This window comes from Bos indicus, chromosome 5, assembly GCF_029378745.1.
Source record: "Bos indicus isolate NIAB-ARS_2022 breed Sahiwal x Tharparkar chromosome 5, NIAB-ARS_B.indTharparkar_mat_pri_1.0, whole genome shotgun sequence".
Lineage (NCBI taxonomy): Eukaryota > Metazoa > Chordata > Mammalia > Artiodactyla > Bovidae > Bos > Bos indicus.
Genome location: NC_091764.1, coordinates 26,803,779 through 26,820,381, shown reverse-complemented (window position 1 = coordinate 26,820,381; position 16,603 = coordinate 26,803,779). Strand labels below are relative to the sequence as shown.

The following is a 16,603-nucleotide window of genomic DNA, read 5'->3' as shown; positions in this document are numbered from 1 at the left end:
AAAAGACAAAGTCTCATAATTAAGTGGAAAGCAAGAAAGGACACTTTTATTACTGAAAGTGGGAGTGAGGGGAGTGGGGCCGAGCAGGGGGTGGCCCTGGGAGAGGGTCCCAAGGGGCAGAGGTTGGGGATGTCTCAGTAAACAGAGGTAGATCGTGAATAGAGCCTCCACCCCCAGCGGGGGGCTCCTGGGCTCGGCCAAGCACTGGGCTAAAGCGTGGAAACCGGGCATTGACAAAGTACAGAGGGATGTGGGTGACCCGGCCTGTGGACCAGCACTGCAGAGAGAGGGGAGCAAAGTCAGCCTGGGCCCAGAGAAGGGCTATTCCGGCAGAGCCACCCAGTAGCCATGGCCCTCAGCTCCTCCCCACTCCTGCAGCCCAGCAGCTGGCCTACTCACCACGCTGAGCAGAGCTCCTTTGTTGAAGGAAGGATGGAAAGTGATGAGCTGGGCCTGGGCTCCTAGCTCCCCCTGGATAATGCCACTAGACGAAGAGAAGGTGAGCAGGCAGCTGGAGGCAGAAGGCAGGTATAGTGGGATGTGGGTTTGGTATGGGAGGGCCAGTGAGGAACCCAGCACTTACCAAGGAAGTAGCTCAAACACAGGGCTGTTTCGAGTGCGAAAAAGGAGGATGACTGGTTTCCCATTCTGGACCCGAGGATTGCCTATAAGAGATGGACGAGGGATAGGAAGGAACTCTGGAGGCCAAATCCCAGGGCAGGGGCACAGCAGAACTGCTGCCAGGACACAGATACACTTGATTGATGGGAAGATGGTGCAGCCTCAGCAGAGGCCTTCCTCACCACCTCTTACCTTTCATGAGCACAGCTAGCCGCTCCCCGCTTGGGTCCCAGACCATGGAGTGAGCCTCTCCCCCAAGTCTATGAGTGAGAACAGCAGGTTGCCAGGTTGCCGGGCTCTGCGTGGTCCTTCCCAGCCTTGTCTCCGTCCTTCCCTCACCCACCCAGCTTACCTCTCCTCGCCATCTGGCGTCTGTATGGTGGTCTCAGACAGATCTGCCACTATCGTAGCGGACTTGGCGCCTCCAACATACCCCTTTCCCTCACCTGTGGATCAGAGCAGGTGCTCTTAAGTGTAGGAAAAGGGCCCCTCTCCCCCGGTTCCCTGTCTCCTCCCCATCACAGGCATCAATGCCTCTCAAGTCTTCCGAGCTTCTTTACTTCCCTTTTTCCTTCAAGGCAGCATATTCCAGATGGCTCTTTCCTCCCTCTGACTACCCCAGCTATTGTGCATCCGGAAGTATTGCCCCTGACTCACCACAACGTTCTGGGAATGACAAGGAGTAAATAAGCGGTTCCCCCAACACGGTGAACAGCAGGCGGTTTCCACTGGGGCTCCAGCAGCCAGTCTGGGGTCAGGAAGCAAAGGGCAGGAAAAGGGTAGTCTATGAGAATTCAGGAAGGACGCACAGGAGCAAGAGAAGTAGAGGAGGTGGGGGGCAAGTACAGCCAACCTCCTCCCCAGCTCCTGCACCGCACACTCCCTCCTACCTGGCATCGCCCCGAGAGGGTAGGCCACCGCTCGCAAGTCCACATCTGGGCCTCCCAGACTCTGTGCCAGAGAAGCAGGCCACAGCTTAGAGTTGCAGGTCTCACAGCTCAGACCTCCCTGCCTGTCAGTCCCAGGTTGAGGGGAATGGGAATGGGGACAGAAGGCTGTGCAGCTGGAAGTTCCAGAAGCCTAGGGCCTTTCTCCACATCCTTCCTGCCCACTTCCGCTCTCCCCACACTCACCGAAAGACAGCTGAAGGAGTGGTAGCCAAGACTTTGCTGCCATCTGGGGACCAGAGCAGGTTCGTAACCCCACCTCCCCGAAACCAGGGAAGGGGAACACAGGTCTCTGTTGAGACATCCCATACCTAGGAGACGGGGGGACAGTGAGACAGTATCCCCAACACCCCACAGACCCCCTTCCCTGAGGTACAAAGAACCAGAGAGGAGAGGAAGTGGAGAGGGTTGAAACAGGAGGAAACAGCGAGCAGAATTTTACATGTGAGGAGCAGGGTGCTCCTGCACCTTGGATAAATTTAAGACTGAATGGATAACTGTTCCTCGCCTCCCGCAGTGTACTTCCCACCACCAGGCAAAGGCAGCTGTTCCCTCAAGTCTGAGGGGTGTGGCTGAAGTGACCCCAAGAGGTATGGGGATCAACTCACCAGGATGGCAGCGTCCACAGGGGAAGCTGAGAGCAGCCGCCCCCCACTAGGGGCCCAAGCCAAGCTGGTAACGGGTGTGTGCCCAGGGTGAGAGAGCACCTGGGCACAGCCAGAAGAGGGTCTGCAGAAGGGAGACGGCGTGGGGTCAGAAGACAAGAAGAAAGCCCTGTGACTCTGCTCCCTTGCCTCCGCCTGCTAACACTGCCCCATCCCTGTGGGCCCTCTGAATGCAGGAGTAAGAATAATGGAAGTTAAAGGAAAACAAGAAGGAAGCAAGGGCAGTCGCTACCAGGAGGCCCAGAAAGGGTGAAAGCGGGTAAACCTGAGACAGACAAGAACTTTATTACTCCTGTTACTCATTTATTTATTGGCTGTGCTGGATCCTTGTGGCCACGTGGGTTTTTTCTCTAGTTGCATTAGAGGAGCTTCTTGTTGCAATGGCTTCTCTGGTTGCGGAGCATGGGCTTTAGGGCACGGGAGCTCAGTAGTTGTGGTTTCTGGGCTCTAGAGCACAGGCTCAATAGAGCACAGGTTCCCAAGCTTAGTTGCTCTGAAGAATGTGGGAATCTTCCTGGATCAGGTATTGAACCTGTGTCTGCTGCATCGACAGGCACATTCTTTACCACTGAGCCACCAGGGAAGTCCGAAAGAGACAAAACTTGTGACAAGTAAAGTTCTATGGTGCTGGGCTGGGGAGATGCATGCTCTGCTCTGGATGAGAACCCTCTCTCCACAGGCCCATCCTGGCTGGAGGCCAGGATACCCCATGACATCACCTCACAGTTCCAATCTCTTATCTTTGTAGTTATCTGCCACTCCTCAGAATTCAACCTGTGCTCCCAAACCTCTCTGTGTTTCCTTGTCACAGTTAGCTTCCCTCCTCGGTGCTCTGCCTCGTTTTCTGCTCATCAAAGATGGCGCGTGTGGCAACCTCCCCGACTAGGCTGGGAACTAACTGAGGCCACCAGCTGTGTCAGTCAGCTCTGAATCTCCAGAGCGACATACTTGGCCCAAAAAGTGCAGGCTACTATCAATTAATGCCACTCTGTCCTTTTTCCTCCCAACTGTACACCCACCTTTAGCTCTAATGAGGTCACCAGTCTACAAGTTACTCTTAATTTTACAATACATCAGTTTACAGAGATCCATCTCATTCTTTTCAGTGGCCTCACTGTATTCCACTGAATAGATGAACTATTATTTATTCAGTCGTGCTTCCACAGACACTTCAGTTGTTGGTGATTTTTTTATTACATATAGTACTGCAAAGTATTCTTTATATCTTTATGTACTCATGTCATTATTTGTATAGAATACAGTATTAAAATGGAATTGTGGGTAAAAGACTTGCACCTTTCAAAAGATAAATATGCCAACAAATTATTTTCTGAAAAGTTTGTGGGGCTTCCCTAGTGGCCCAGTGGTTAAGAATCTGTCTCACAATGCAGGGGACACCAGTTCGATCCCTGGTGCAGGAAGATTCCACAGGCCAGTGCACCGTAACTGCTGAGCCAGAGCTCTAGACCCTGGGAGCCGCAACCACTGAAGCCTGTGTTCCCTAGAGCCTGTGGTCTCAACAAGAGAAGCCATTGCAATGACAAGCTCGCACACTGCAACCAGAGAAAGCCCCTGCTCACTGCAACTAGAGAAAGCCCACACGCAGCAACAAAGACCAGGTGCAGCCAAAATAAAATAATTAAAAAAAAAAAAGTTTGTACCACACTATGCCATGTTTCCTACTCTTGCTAATAATGGATGTTATCAAACATTTCAGTTTTAATAATACTGTCATTCTGAATGGGCAAAAAAAAAAAATCCTATATATTTTTCTAGTCCTTTTAATTATGTATTTTTATACTTAGTTTTTTTATCAGCTTGGAATTTATTTGTATATAAAATGTGAAGCAAGGCCGAACTTTATCATTTTCTAAATGGATAGCCAATTATGTCAAAACCACTAAAAAAAAAAGAAATCTGAACTTGTCTATTGCAATGCAGGCCAAATTCATCATATATTAAATTTCCATGAATTCCTAGGTCTGTCCCTGAATGTTGTTCTGACACACTGATGTGCTTGTCTGACCTCATGGCAGTATCTTTGTGTTACTGTGACTTCATGAAACATTTCAATGCCTAGAGGCAAGTCTCCTGTCCATGCGCTTCCTTTGCAAACATTCGTGGCCAGCCTTCCACATTTATTCTTTCATAAAAACTCTAAATAGCATTTTTTCCAGTTCACAAAAACAATTCAGTAGAATGCTAATCGGAAATATACTTAACTTGACATCTTTATGATTAAATTTTCCTATCCAGGAATACAGGAGCATGTCCCGCCATTAATTAAGCTTTTGTTTAATATTCTTGTTTTAACATTGACTTCCCTGGTGGCTCAAACGGTAAAGTGTCCGCCGACAATGTGGGAGACCTGGGTTCAATTCCTGGGTCAGGAAGATCTCCTGGAGAAGGAAATGGTAATCCACTCCAGTATTCTTGCCTGGAAGGAGGCCTGGAGGAGCCTGGTAGGATAGTCCATGGGGTCGCAAAGAGTTGGACATGACTGAGTGACTTCACTTTCTTCTTCCTTTAATATTTTTCAACCACTTTCTTCAGATGTCTAACATTAAATAAATTTAAAATTTATTCCTAGTAACCTATAGTAATTATTGGACCTGTTGTAATAGAACATATTTTTCATCACAGTTTCTCAGCTGATTCTTACTGGTACAAAGGAAAGCTATGACCTTTTCAGTTTCCTGGATCCAATTATGGTACTACTTACATTTCTTACCAGATTAAAGTTTCTTTTAGTTGAATCTCTTGTTTTATCTAGGTGTAAAATCATATCTCCAAAAAAATTAATTTTATCTTCTTTCTCAAGACTTTACCACATTCCTTTTTCTTGTTTTACTGCACTCACAAGAACATCCAAAACTACTGCTGATTAATATGGTGGCAACAATACCTCTGTCTTTATCCTGACATTACTGGAAAAACTTTTACTATTTCCTATTTCACGGTTTAATATGGCAGCCACTGATTTTGAGTATATACTCTTTATGTTTAGGTCATCTCTGTGTATTCCTATTTACTTTATGCATTCAGCAGGATGTCTGCTTATTCAAGGGCATTTATTAATACAAACATTTTTCTCCCTTAATTTGCCAGTGTAATAAATCATTTTAATATATGTCCTAATGGTAAATAGTTTCTAATTTCTGGAAAATTCCACTAGGTTAAAAAAAAATTTTTTTTAATATGCTTTTGGATTCTATTTGGTAGTCTTTTATTTAGGATTTTAAAATCAGTATTCAAATAGTTTCTTTCTTATACTACCTATTGTCAGGTTTCAGTTTTAGGGTCACATTAACTTTATAAAAAACAAATCAGGATGGGACAGATAGAGGACATTAATGGGAAAACTGGTGAAATGTAAACAAAGTCTATAGTTTAGTTAATAACAACATTCGAATGTCAGTTTCTTAGTTTTGATAGATGTAACATGGTAATATCAGATATTAACAATGGGGGAAATGGTGTGACGGTATAGCCAACCCCTCTGTACTATCTTTGCAGCTTTTCCAAAAATCTAAAATTACGTCCATATAAAGTTTATTAAAAGGAAGAAACAAATCAGGAGGCTTTCCAAATTTTTCTATGATCTGGATTAGTTCCAATAACATGGAGATTATCTTTTCTCTGACAATTAGGCAATTATCATAAAATCACCTCAGTCTGTCATCTTTTCTAGTGGCACAACTCATCCACTTTGGTAACACGTATTTGGTAGAAAATCAAACATTTCCTTAGATTTTCAAATGTGCTGGTCTAAATGTATAAAATATTCTCTAATAATTCTATTTTCTTCCATATCCGTGGTTCTCTCTCTTTTCCCATTCTGAAAATAGTATACTTTGATTTTCTCTTTTGCCTTAATAAAGCGAGCCAAAATCTTTATTCAAAATTTAAAGAACTAGTTTCTGGTTTTATATTTAGTTCTTATGGGGATTCTTTTTCCATTTTCACTGGTTTCAGCTCAAATCCATATTAATTCCATATCTACATTAATTGCCTTTCTCCCTCCTGTTAAACTTGCATCTGGCAGTCCTCCCAAAGAGACTTTCTTTCCACTTCATGATCCACAGGTGCACACTCCCCACAATCCCAGAAGCCCCTAGTTCTGTCCCTTTCTCTAGATTACCGCTTCGCAGAACCTCCACCTTGGCCTTAGGTCTGCTTCTGTAGCCATGGGAAGTGCTGTGAGGATAAAGAACTTTTCCTCCCAGACCTCACCAACCCATGGCCTCGAGTCAAGGTAAGAGACTGCTGGAACTCACCGGGTAGACAAGGACGTGGGATCCAGAGTCCAGATGAGAATGCAGCTCTGGCAGGCCACAGCCAAGACAGAGGCACTGAGGGGCTTCCAGGCCAGGGCTGCCACATTGCGCTGCAGCCGGTGCTTCAGGGAGGGGACGATAGTGCTGGGGTGAAATGGGAGGGGACAGAGTCAAAGCAGGGACACTAAGGGGAGGGGACCTGAGTGTAATTGAGGACAGACACCCAGAGAAGAAAGCAGACCATCCAGTGCCTGGGGGTAGGGTGGGACAGAGGACAGGATAAAGGCTGGGTTTGGAAAGAGGATGCATCCAGCTGTGGGGCCTCCCTGACCCCAGTTCTGAAAAGAGCCATCGGACTGGGCTCAGGAACTGCAGGACTCCTGGGGCACCAGAGCTGGAGAAGGAAGTGGGGACTGAGAGATGGAGACTTAAAAGAGTCAGAGCCCACCCAGTGCGCCACACATACCTGTTGGCATTATACACCCGGACTGAGTCATCCAGCAGAGCCACAGCAAACTTGTTGGTGTGGGGGTGCCATGCAAAGACCCGCAAGCAGCAGCTGGACCTGGGGCAGGAGTGAGAGTCAAGAGTCCGAACTGCACCTCGCCACACCTGGGCCCAGAGCTCAGGCTGCCTTCCACATGAGACCGTTTACCATTTTTTGCTGTTTCTTTCTTTATTGGGAGGTAGAAGGAGCGAGAACATGGGGAACAGTCAGGGAAGGGGTGGGAGGAGTCTCTGCCTTGTTTTTCCATCTCCCCAGAAGTTTCAAGATTCAGGACTTCCTTCTAACAAAAGCCCCAGAGCTGGTACACTCACCAGTTTGTGACTTGAGCAAATTCAGCAATCAGATCTTCGCTCCTAAGCTGTAATGACAAAGCAGACAGAGGATGCACTGGGACAAAGGGAGCTTATCCCCTCAAAGCTCCCACGGGGAGCTGGACCATTCCCACCCTCTGCCGTCTTCCCATCACAGCCTGACCCTAAGGCACAGAAAATGGTAGGAGCAGAGAGTAGCAGCAGGGAGGGCCAGTGGCAGAAGCCAAACTTACAGACAGATGGGGAAACAGGGACCCGTGGAGGGAGGAGGCCCATCGACAGAGTGCCAGGGCCCAGCTGGATGCCGTCTTCACCCACTCAAACACTGTGGGGTTGAGGAAGCAGCCGTGATTAAACCGTTCACAGGGCTCTCACTGGGCACCTTCCTAGGTAAGGACTGAGCAAGGGCAAGCACTCTCCAGGCCCTTCCACCCAACAAGTGATCTGGACACCCAATCTGCGGCATGAGGGGTAGGTAGAGGTGAGAGAAGATAGCACCAGGGGAGACAACTGGGCCAGGAATACAGGGATAAAGGGAAAGGCGCTGGGCCAACAGGTATTGGGATGAATTACGGAGAATATGGAGGGGAGATGGCAACCACAGAACCAGAGAAGGCTGCAGGTAAACACACTTACCCTCTTCCTCTGAATTTGCAATTTCATTCAGCACCCCGAAAAGGCCTACATCACGCCTGAAGAGGAGAGGGAACTGAGTTAGATAGCTTTGATCCCTTCAGTCTCCCCTCTAAGTTCCTCCATTCATTCATTCATTCAATAAACATGTACTCAGAGTAAGATCAGGGACTTCCCTGGTGGCTCAGTGGCTAAGACTCCACACTCCCAATGCAGAGGACCCAGGTTCCATCCCTGGTCAGGGAACTAGATCCCACATGTTGCAGCTATAAGATCCTGCATGCTGCAATGAAGACCTGGTGCAGCCAAGTGAGTAATATATAAATAAATATTTAAAAAATAGGTAAGAGCATTTCCATTTAATGAGTGGCAACTATACGTCAAACACTTTATACCGTCCTTTCATTCTACCCATTTCCTCAATGAGACAACTAAGGCTCAGAGGTCTGTCAGGGCTTTGTGTGAAGATCAAGGAGTCAGGACTTGCCCGAAGACAATGAATGGAAAGCCACTGAAGGGAGTTTCAGTTAAGGAATAAACTGACCACCCAGGCATTTTAGAAAGATCAATCTGGCTGCAGATTAGAGGGAGACAAGAATGGAGAGAAAGAAACAGGTTAAGAAGCTACTTCAGGAATCTAGAGAAAGGCCAAAGTGGCCTGAACCACTGGGGGTTGAGAAAAGAGGGCAAGTCTGAGAGCTTGAGGAAGTAGAACGGACAGGAGGATTAATTCAACATTAGTAAGGTAAAGGATAATATCAAGGGAAACACCTAGATGATAATTATAGCATCCAACACTGATTACACTGTGCCAGGGCTGGGCTGCAGCTTCACACGCAACATCTAACTTAGCTATTATCACAACCCTACACAACAGGGATTGTTATCAACTGCATTTTTAGATGAGAGAACAGGGAGTGTGAAAGGTTGATTATCAAAGGTGAACTAGGTAGGAAAAAGCAGACTCAGGATTCAGTCTGTCTGTCTGTCCCAAAGCCTACATTCAAACCACTTATATGACTAGGAAGGGCATTACTTGAGACGAAAAACACAAGGAAGATGCTGACATAGAGAAGAAAACAGAGACTGATTCTGAACATGCTGAGTGTGTGGAGCCTGTAGAGTATCTGACTGAGGGTGCTGAACAGGCACGTGAACACCAAGGTGCGGTGCAAGTCCAGTTCAGGACGTCAGCATCTGAGAGACAGCAGAGGGCCTCCCTGCTGTCAAAGCGAGAACAACGCCGCGTCGTGGGTGTGACTGGTGGTGGAAGTAAAGTCCGATGCTGTAAAGAACAATATTGCATAGGAACCTGGATGGTCGGTGAATCAGGGTAAATTGGAAGTGGTCAAACAGGAGATGGCAAAAGTGAACGTTGACATTTTAGGAATCAGTGAACTAAACTGGACTGGAACGGGCAAATTTAATTCAGATGACCATTATATCTGCTACTGTGGGCAAGAATCACTTAGAAAAAATGGAGTAGCCTCATAGTCAACAAAAGAGTCCGAAATGCAGTACTTGGATGCAATCTCAAAAACGACAGAATGATCTCTGTTCGTTTCCAAGGCAAACCATTCAGTATCACAGTAATCCAAGTCTATGCCCCAACCAGTAACACTGAAGAAGCTGAAGTGGAACGGTTCTATGAAGACCTACAAGACCTTTTAGAACTAGCACCCAAAAAAGATGTCCTTTTCATTATAGGGGACTGGAATGCAAAAGTAGGAAGTCAAATGATACCTGGAGTAACAGGCAAATTTGGTCTTGGAATACGGAATGAAGCAGGGCAAAGACTAATAGAGTTTTGCCAAGAGAACACACTGGTCATAGCAAACACCCTCTTCCAACAACACAAGAGAAGACTCTACACATGTACATCACAAGATGGTCAACACCGAAATCAGACTGATTATATTCTTTGCTACCAAAGATGGAGAAGCTCTATACAGTCAGCAAAAACAAGACCGGGAGCTGACTGTGGCTCAGGTGGTGAACCCCTTATTGCCAAATTCAGACTTAAATTGAAGAAAGTAGGGAAAACCACTAGACCATTCAGGAATGACCTAAATCAAATCCCTTACGATTATACAGTGGAAGTGAGAAACAAATTCAAGGCATTAGATCTGATAGACAGAGTGCCTGAAGAACTGTGGATGGAGGCTTGTGACACTGTACAGGAGGCAGTGGTCAAGACCATCCCCCAAAAATAGAAATGCAAAAAGGCAAAATGGTTGTCTGAGGAGGCCTTACAAATAGCTGAGAAAAGAAGAGAAGCTAAAGGCAAAGGAGAAAAGGAAAGATATACCATCTGAATGCAGAGTTCCAAAGAACAGCAAGGAGAGATAAGAAAGCCTTCCTCAGTGATCAAGGCAAAGAAATAGAGGAAAACATAGAATGGGAAAGACTAGAGATCTCTTCTTCAAGAAAATTAGAGATACCAAGGCAACATTTCATGCAAAGATGGGCTCAATAAAGGACAGAAACGGTATGGACCTAACAGAAGCAGAAGATATTAAGAAGAGATGGCAAGAATACATAGAAGAACTGTACAAAAAAGATCTTCATGACCCAAATAACCACGATGGTGTAATTACTCACCAAAGCCAGACATCCTAGAATGTGAACTCAAGTGAGCCTTAGGAAGCATCACTACGAATAAAGCTAGTGGAGGTGACAAAATTCCAGCTAAGCTATTTCAAATTCTAAAAGATGATGCTGTGAAAGTGCTGCACTCAAAATGTCAGCAAATTTGGAAAACTCAGCAGTGGCCACAGGACTGGAAAAGGTCAGTTTTCATTCCAATCCCAAAGAAAGGCAATGCCAAAGAATGCTCAAACTACCACACAATCGCATTCATCTCACACGCTAGCAAAGTGATACTCAAACTTCTCCAAGTCAGGCTTCAACAGTATGTCAACCATGAACTTCCAGATGTTCAAGCTGGATTTAGAAAAGGCAGAGAAAACCAGAGATCAAATTGCCAACATCCATTGGATCATAGAAAAAGCAAGAGTTCCAGAAAAACATCTACTTCTGCTTTAATGATTATGCCAAAACCTTTGATTGTGTGGATCATTACAAACTGTGGAAAATTCTTCAAGAGATGGGAATGCCAGACCACCTTACCTGCCTCCTGAGAAATCTGTATGCAGGACAAGAAGCAGCAGTTAGAACCGGATATGGAACAACAGACTAGTTCCAAATTGGGAAAGGAGTATGATAAGGGTGTATATTGTCACCCTGTTTATTTAACTTATATGCAGAATACATCACGCGAAATGCAGGGCTGGATGAAGCACAAGCTGGAATCAAGACTGCCGGGAAAAATATCAATAACCTCAGATATGCAGATGACACCACCCTTATGGCAGAAAGCGAAGAACTAAAGAGCCTCTTGATGAAAGTGAAAGAGGAGAGTGAAAAAGCTGGCTTAAAACTCAACATTTAAAAAACTAAGATCAGGGCATCCAGTCCCATCACCCCATGGCAAATAGATGGGGAAACAATGGAAACAGTAACAGACTTTATTTTTTTGGGCTCCAAAAATCACTGCAGGTGGTGACTGAAGCTATGAAATTAAAAGACGCTTGCTCCTTGGAAGAAAAGCTATGACAAACTTACAAAGCATATTGAAAAGCACAGACATTACTTCCCTCGTGGTCTAGTGTTAAGAATCCACCTGCCAATGCGGGGGCACAGGTCTGACCCCTGCACTGGGAAGACCCCACATGCCGCAGAGCAACTAAGCCCATGCACCACAACTACTGAAGTCTGAATGCCTGGCCCAATGCTCTGCAAAAAGAGAAACCACTGCAGTGAGAAGCCCTAGCACCCCACAACAAAAAGTAACCCCTGCCTACCACAACTAGAGGTAGCTCCCGCACAGCAGCTGAAGACTCAGCGCAGCCAAAAATAAAATATATAAACAGAACTTTAAAAAAAAAAAAAGCTATGCATATAAAAGACAGCAGGAAGCAACTTCCCTGGTGATCCAGCGGCTAAGACCCCATACTCCCAATGCAGGGGGCCGGAGTTCAGTCCCTGGTCAGGAAACTAGATCCTGCAGCACAACTAAGGATCTCGAATGCCACAACGAAGATGTAAGATCCTGCACAACTAGAACCCAGAGCAGCCAAATAATTATTTAAAAAAAAAGACAGCAGAAGAGAAGCAGCAGCTCGATGGAGGCAGAAATAGAGAAAGAATCCAAGACTGAATGGGTTTTCAGACCACAACCTGAAGTTTAGCTTCACTCAAGGAGACATGCAAATGAAACGGTTATGCAAAATCAAATATCAAAGTTTGAAAAGACAAGTGTCAGAAAACAGGCACTCTCATACACTTTTTTGGCTTTGTTTCTTTTTTTTTTTTGGCTTTGTTTCATTTTTAGGTTTTTATTGGAGCATAGTTATCTCACTGCTGGTGGGTCTATAAATATGTACAACTTAGAGCCCTGTATGGCAGCAGCCCATGAAACTACAAATGAACATGCCCTTTGAACCCCTACATACAATGATGAGGATAATACTAATCATGACTAACTCTTGAATTAACATGGGTTTTACTCATTTAAGGGCCTAGATCTGATACAGTGCCTGATGAACTATGGAATGAGGTTCATGACATTGTACAGGAGACAGGGATCAAGACCATCCCCATGGAAAAGAAATGCAAAAAAGCAAAATGGCTGTCTAGGGAGGCCTTACAAATAGCTGTGAAAAGAAGAGAAGCAAAAAGCAAAGGAGAAAAGGAAAGATATAAGCATCTGAATCCAGAGTTTCAAAGAATAGCAAGAAGAGATAAGAAAGCCTTCCTCAGCGATCAATGCAAAGAAATAGAGGAAAACAACAGAACGGGAAAGACTAGAGATCTCTTCAAGAAAATTAGAGATACCAACAGAACATTTCATGCAAAGATGGGCTCGATAAAGGACAGAAATGGTATGGACCTAACAGAAGCAGAAGATATTAAGAAGAGGTGGTAAGAATACACAGAAGAACTGTACAAAAAAGATCTTCACGACCCAAATAATCACGATGGTGTGATCACTGACCTAGAGCCAGACATCCTGGAATGCGAAGTCAAGTGGGCCTTAGAAAGCATCACTACGAATAAAGCTAGTGGAGGTGATGGAATTCCAGTGGAGCTATTTCAAATCCTAAAAGATGATGCTGTGAAAGTGGTGCACTCAATATGCCAGCAAATTTGGAAAACTCAGCAGTGGCCACAGGACTGGAAAAGGTCAGTTTTCATTCCAATCCCAAAGAAAGGCAATGCCAAAGAATGCTCAAACTACCGCACAATTGCACTCATCTCACACGCTAGTAAAGTAATGCTCAAAATTCTCCAAGCCAGGCTTCAGCAATACATGAACCGTGAACTTCCTGATGTTCAAGCTGGTTTTACAAAAGGCAGAGGAACCAGAGATCAAATTGCCAACATCTGCTGGATCATGGAAAAAGCAAGAGAGTTCCAGAAAAAACATCTATTTCTGCTTTATTGACTATGCCAAAGCCTTTGACTGTGTGGATCACAATAAACTGTGGAAAATTCTTCAAGAGATGGGAATACCAGACCACCTGACCTGCCTCTTGAGAAATTTGTATGCAGGTCAAGAAGCAACAGTTAGAACTGGACATGGAACAATAGACTGGTTCCAAATAGGAAAAGGAATACGTCAAGGCCGTATATTGTCACCCTGTTTATTTAACTTATATGCAGAGTACATCATGAGAAACGCTGGACTGGAAAAAACACAAGCTGGAATCAAGATTGCCGGGAGAAATATCAATAACCTCAGATATGCAGATGACACCACCCTTATGGCAGAAAGTGAAGAGGAACTCAAAAGCCTCTTGATGAAAGTGAAAGTGGAGAGTGAAAAAGTTGGCTTAAAGCTCAACATTCAGAAAATGAAGATCATGGCATCCGGTCCCATCACTTCATGGGAAATAGATGGGGAAACAGTGGAAACAGTGTCAGATTTTATTTTTCTGGGCTCCAAAATCACTACAGATGGTGACTGCAGCCATGAAATTAAAAGATGCTTACTCCTTGGAAGGAAAGTTATGACCAACCTAGATAGCATATTCAAAAGCAGAGACATTCCTTTGCCAACAAAGGTTCGTCTAGTCAAGGCTATGGTTTTTCCTGTGGTCATGTATGGATGTGAGAGTTGGACTGTGAAGAAGGCTGAGTGCCGAAGAATTGAGGCTTTTGTACTGTGGTGTTGGAGAAGACTCTTGAGAGTCCCTTGGACTGCAAGGAGATCCAATCAGTCCATTCTGAAGGAGATCAGTCCTGGGATTTCTTTGGAAGGAATGATGCTAAAGCTGAAACTCCAGTACTTTGGCCACCTCACGCAAAGAGTTGACTCATTGGAAAAGACTCTGATGCTGGGAGGGATTGGGGGTAGGAGGAGAAGGGGACGACAGAGGATGAGATGGCTGGATGGCATCGCTGACTTGATGGACGTGAGTCTGGATGAACTCCGGGAGTTGGTGATGGACAGGGAGGCCTGGTGTGCTGCGATTCATGGGGTCGAAAAGAGTCGGACACGACTGAGTGACTGAACTGAACTTACTCATTTAATCATCACTGCTGCTAAGTTGCTTCAGTTGTGTCCAACTCTGTGCGACCGCATAGACAGCAGCCCACCAGGCTCCCCCGTCCCTGGGATTCTCCAGGCAAGAACACTGGAGTGGGTTGCCATTTCCTTCTCCAATGCATGAAAGTGAAAAGTGAAAGTGAAGTCGCTCAGTCATGTCCAACTCTAAGCGACCCCATGGACTGCAGCCCACCAGGCTCCTCTATCCATGGGATTTTCCAGGCAAGAGTACTGGAGTGGGGTGCCATTGCCTTCTCTGATTTAATCATCACTAGAACCCTGTACATAATTAAACCAGAAAGGAAACCAAGTCATTGGAGATGAAACTGAACTACCATTGCACAGCCTTGAGTTCCACAGAAAGGACTGATAATTTGATGTGTTGAATGACAGACAGCTCTGAGCTAGAGAGCGCCAGGAAGCCCAGGGTAGAGAGATGGTGACCCCACTGCATCCAGGATCTGTAGACCAATGGCCCAGGAGACCCTTTGCCACGTCTCACCAAATGTTGATGCATCTCTTCCACACTTGCTCCCGGTGGTGAATGAAGGCAGTTCTTGTGCCATGGTCCAGCCTTCCAGGGGTCTTCAAGGGATCCTTAGTCAGGTTTAGGACAGGAAGATTAATCCACTATAGCCAGAAATGAGAGGTATGACAGTGAGTGAGTTCTTTCCAGATCCCTACTGAACCCCCGTTTCCCATTTCCACAAAAGAAACACTTGTGGAACTGGGGAAACAAATCTTATCTCCCTTATCGGTAAAACCAGAATAATATTTCATAGGAGTGCTGTGATTATTAAATCACATTTTTAAAACATTTGTGGAGAACACCTGACTCAGAGCCTCTTTCTTCCACACAAACGTTCAATAAACGTCCATTTCTCTTCCTTTTCCTTGCCAGGAAAACCTCGGGGGAACCAACTCCCCAGGTTGGGCCTTCCCAGTTGTCCCAGATACTGTCTCCAACTTATCAGAAGTCCTCCTGCATAGTCACATCCCCTAGATTCGCCCCCACTCTCTCCATCCCCGCTAGGCCCGCCCCACAGCTCCTCAGCATCACTCATCCTCCAATCCCAGCTCTAAAACACATTCCATCTCTTCTATTCTTCTCCACCTGGGAGAGATTGTTTCCAATCCTCCAGTCTGGGGACCGCGACGCGCCCCACCACCCCCCCCCCGACCCCCGCCACGCTGCCTCTGCTTCCACATACCCTCCAACACCGCCCCCCATGCCTAAAGGTCCCTCCCTCCTCGCCCTGACCACCTGGCCCCGGAAGTCGGGAGGCGGACTCTCACAGCTACTGCCTGTCACCAGTTCGTTATTGTGCTCGTATAAGGTGATTTGTCCTCTAGGCGGCGGAGGAGGGAACAACCCCAGGGAGCACATCTTGCCGGTCCCGAGGACGTCCCGGAATCAGCAGACTCCCAGAGCCCCGCTCCTCTGACTCTTAGTTCCCGGGCTAGATTCGGATGCCTACGGGTTGCCGCATGGGACAAACGGCAATACAAAGCTCAAAGAAAGTAAACGGAAGAGCAACGCAGAAGAAGGACGCATGCGCAGTTCTGGGATCGACTTCCGGCGTCCTGGCGCGCCGCCTAGCGGCGGGAGAAAGAGCGGCGCCGACACGTCCGCAGCGCTGACCCCTAGTTAAGAGTCACAGCGGGTTTTTTTTTGTTTTGTTTCCTGTGAGACTGCTGTTTTCCCAGTTCCGAATTCCCCAGCATAGTCTCCCACTCACTCTCAGCACTCGAAAAGCTCAAAATAAGCCACGTTCAGGGAAGTACCTAATTAAACCCTTCCAGAACTGTGAATCGCCCAGAGGAAAATACCGACTCTTATCACGGGCAGCTGGCTGGAAAGTTGAGGGACGCTCACCCGGAGGAGGAAAGTCAGGCGGGAGACCTTGGGAGGGAGAGTACTGCGCCCGCCAGAACCTAAAGGCCACAGGGTTAGGCTTCCTGGAAGGAAAAGTGGGAACAGTTGGGAAACTGATATTTCCTGAGCATTTATTATGATAAGTGCTTGACTAA

General features: G+C 46.2%; 1 protein-coding gene across 1 annotated transcript; it reads right to left on the bottom strand.

Annotated features, from left to right (window-relative positions):
- Positions 1-19: 19 nt before the first annotated feature.
- AAAS (aladin WD repeat nucleoporin) lies at positions 20-16,080 on the bottom strand. The gene is made up of 16 exons (XM_019960461.2): positions 15,837-16,080; positions 15,075-15,202; positions 7,966-8,021; positions 7,563-7,654; positions 7,330-7,376; positions 6,977-7,075; positions 6,511-6,654; positions 2,177-2,297; positions 1,755-1,879; positions 1,512-1,572; positions 1,279-1,369; positions 974-1,067; positions 814-881; positions 584-665; positions 400-484; positions 20-277 (listed from the first exon to the last, which is right to left on the bottom strand). The coding sequence occupies exons 1-16, from the start codon at positions 15,957-15,959 to the stop codon at positions 50-52; spliced, it is 1,644 nt and encodes a 547-aa protein (XP_019816020.1). The 5' UTR covers positions 15,960-16,080; the 3' UTR covers positions 20-49.
- Between the last annotated feature and the right edge of the window lie 523 nt (positions 16,081-16,603).

Coding starts and splice junctions, on each gene's coding strand:
- AAAS (XM_019960461.2), bottom strand. CDS start 15,959: ATGTGCTCCCTGGGGTTGTTCCCTCCTCCGCCGCCTAGAGGACAAATC. Junction 7,377..7,562: donor CCCTGTTTCCCCATCTGTCT/GTAAGTTTGGCT, acceptor TTGTCATTACAG/CTTAGGAGCGAAGATCTGAT. Junction 485..583: donor GTGTTTGAGCTACTTCCTTG/GTAAGTGCTGGG, acceptor CTCTTCGTCTAG/TGGCATTATCCAGGGGGAGC.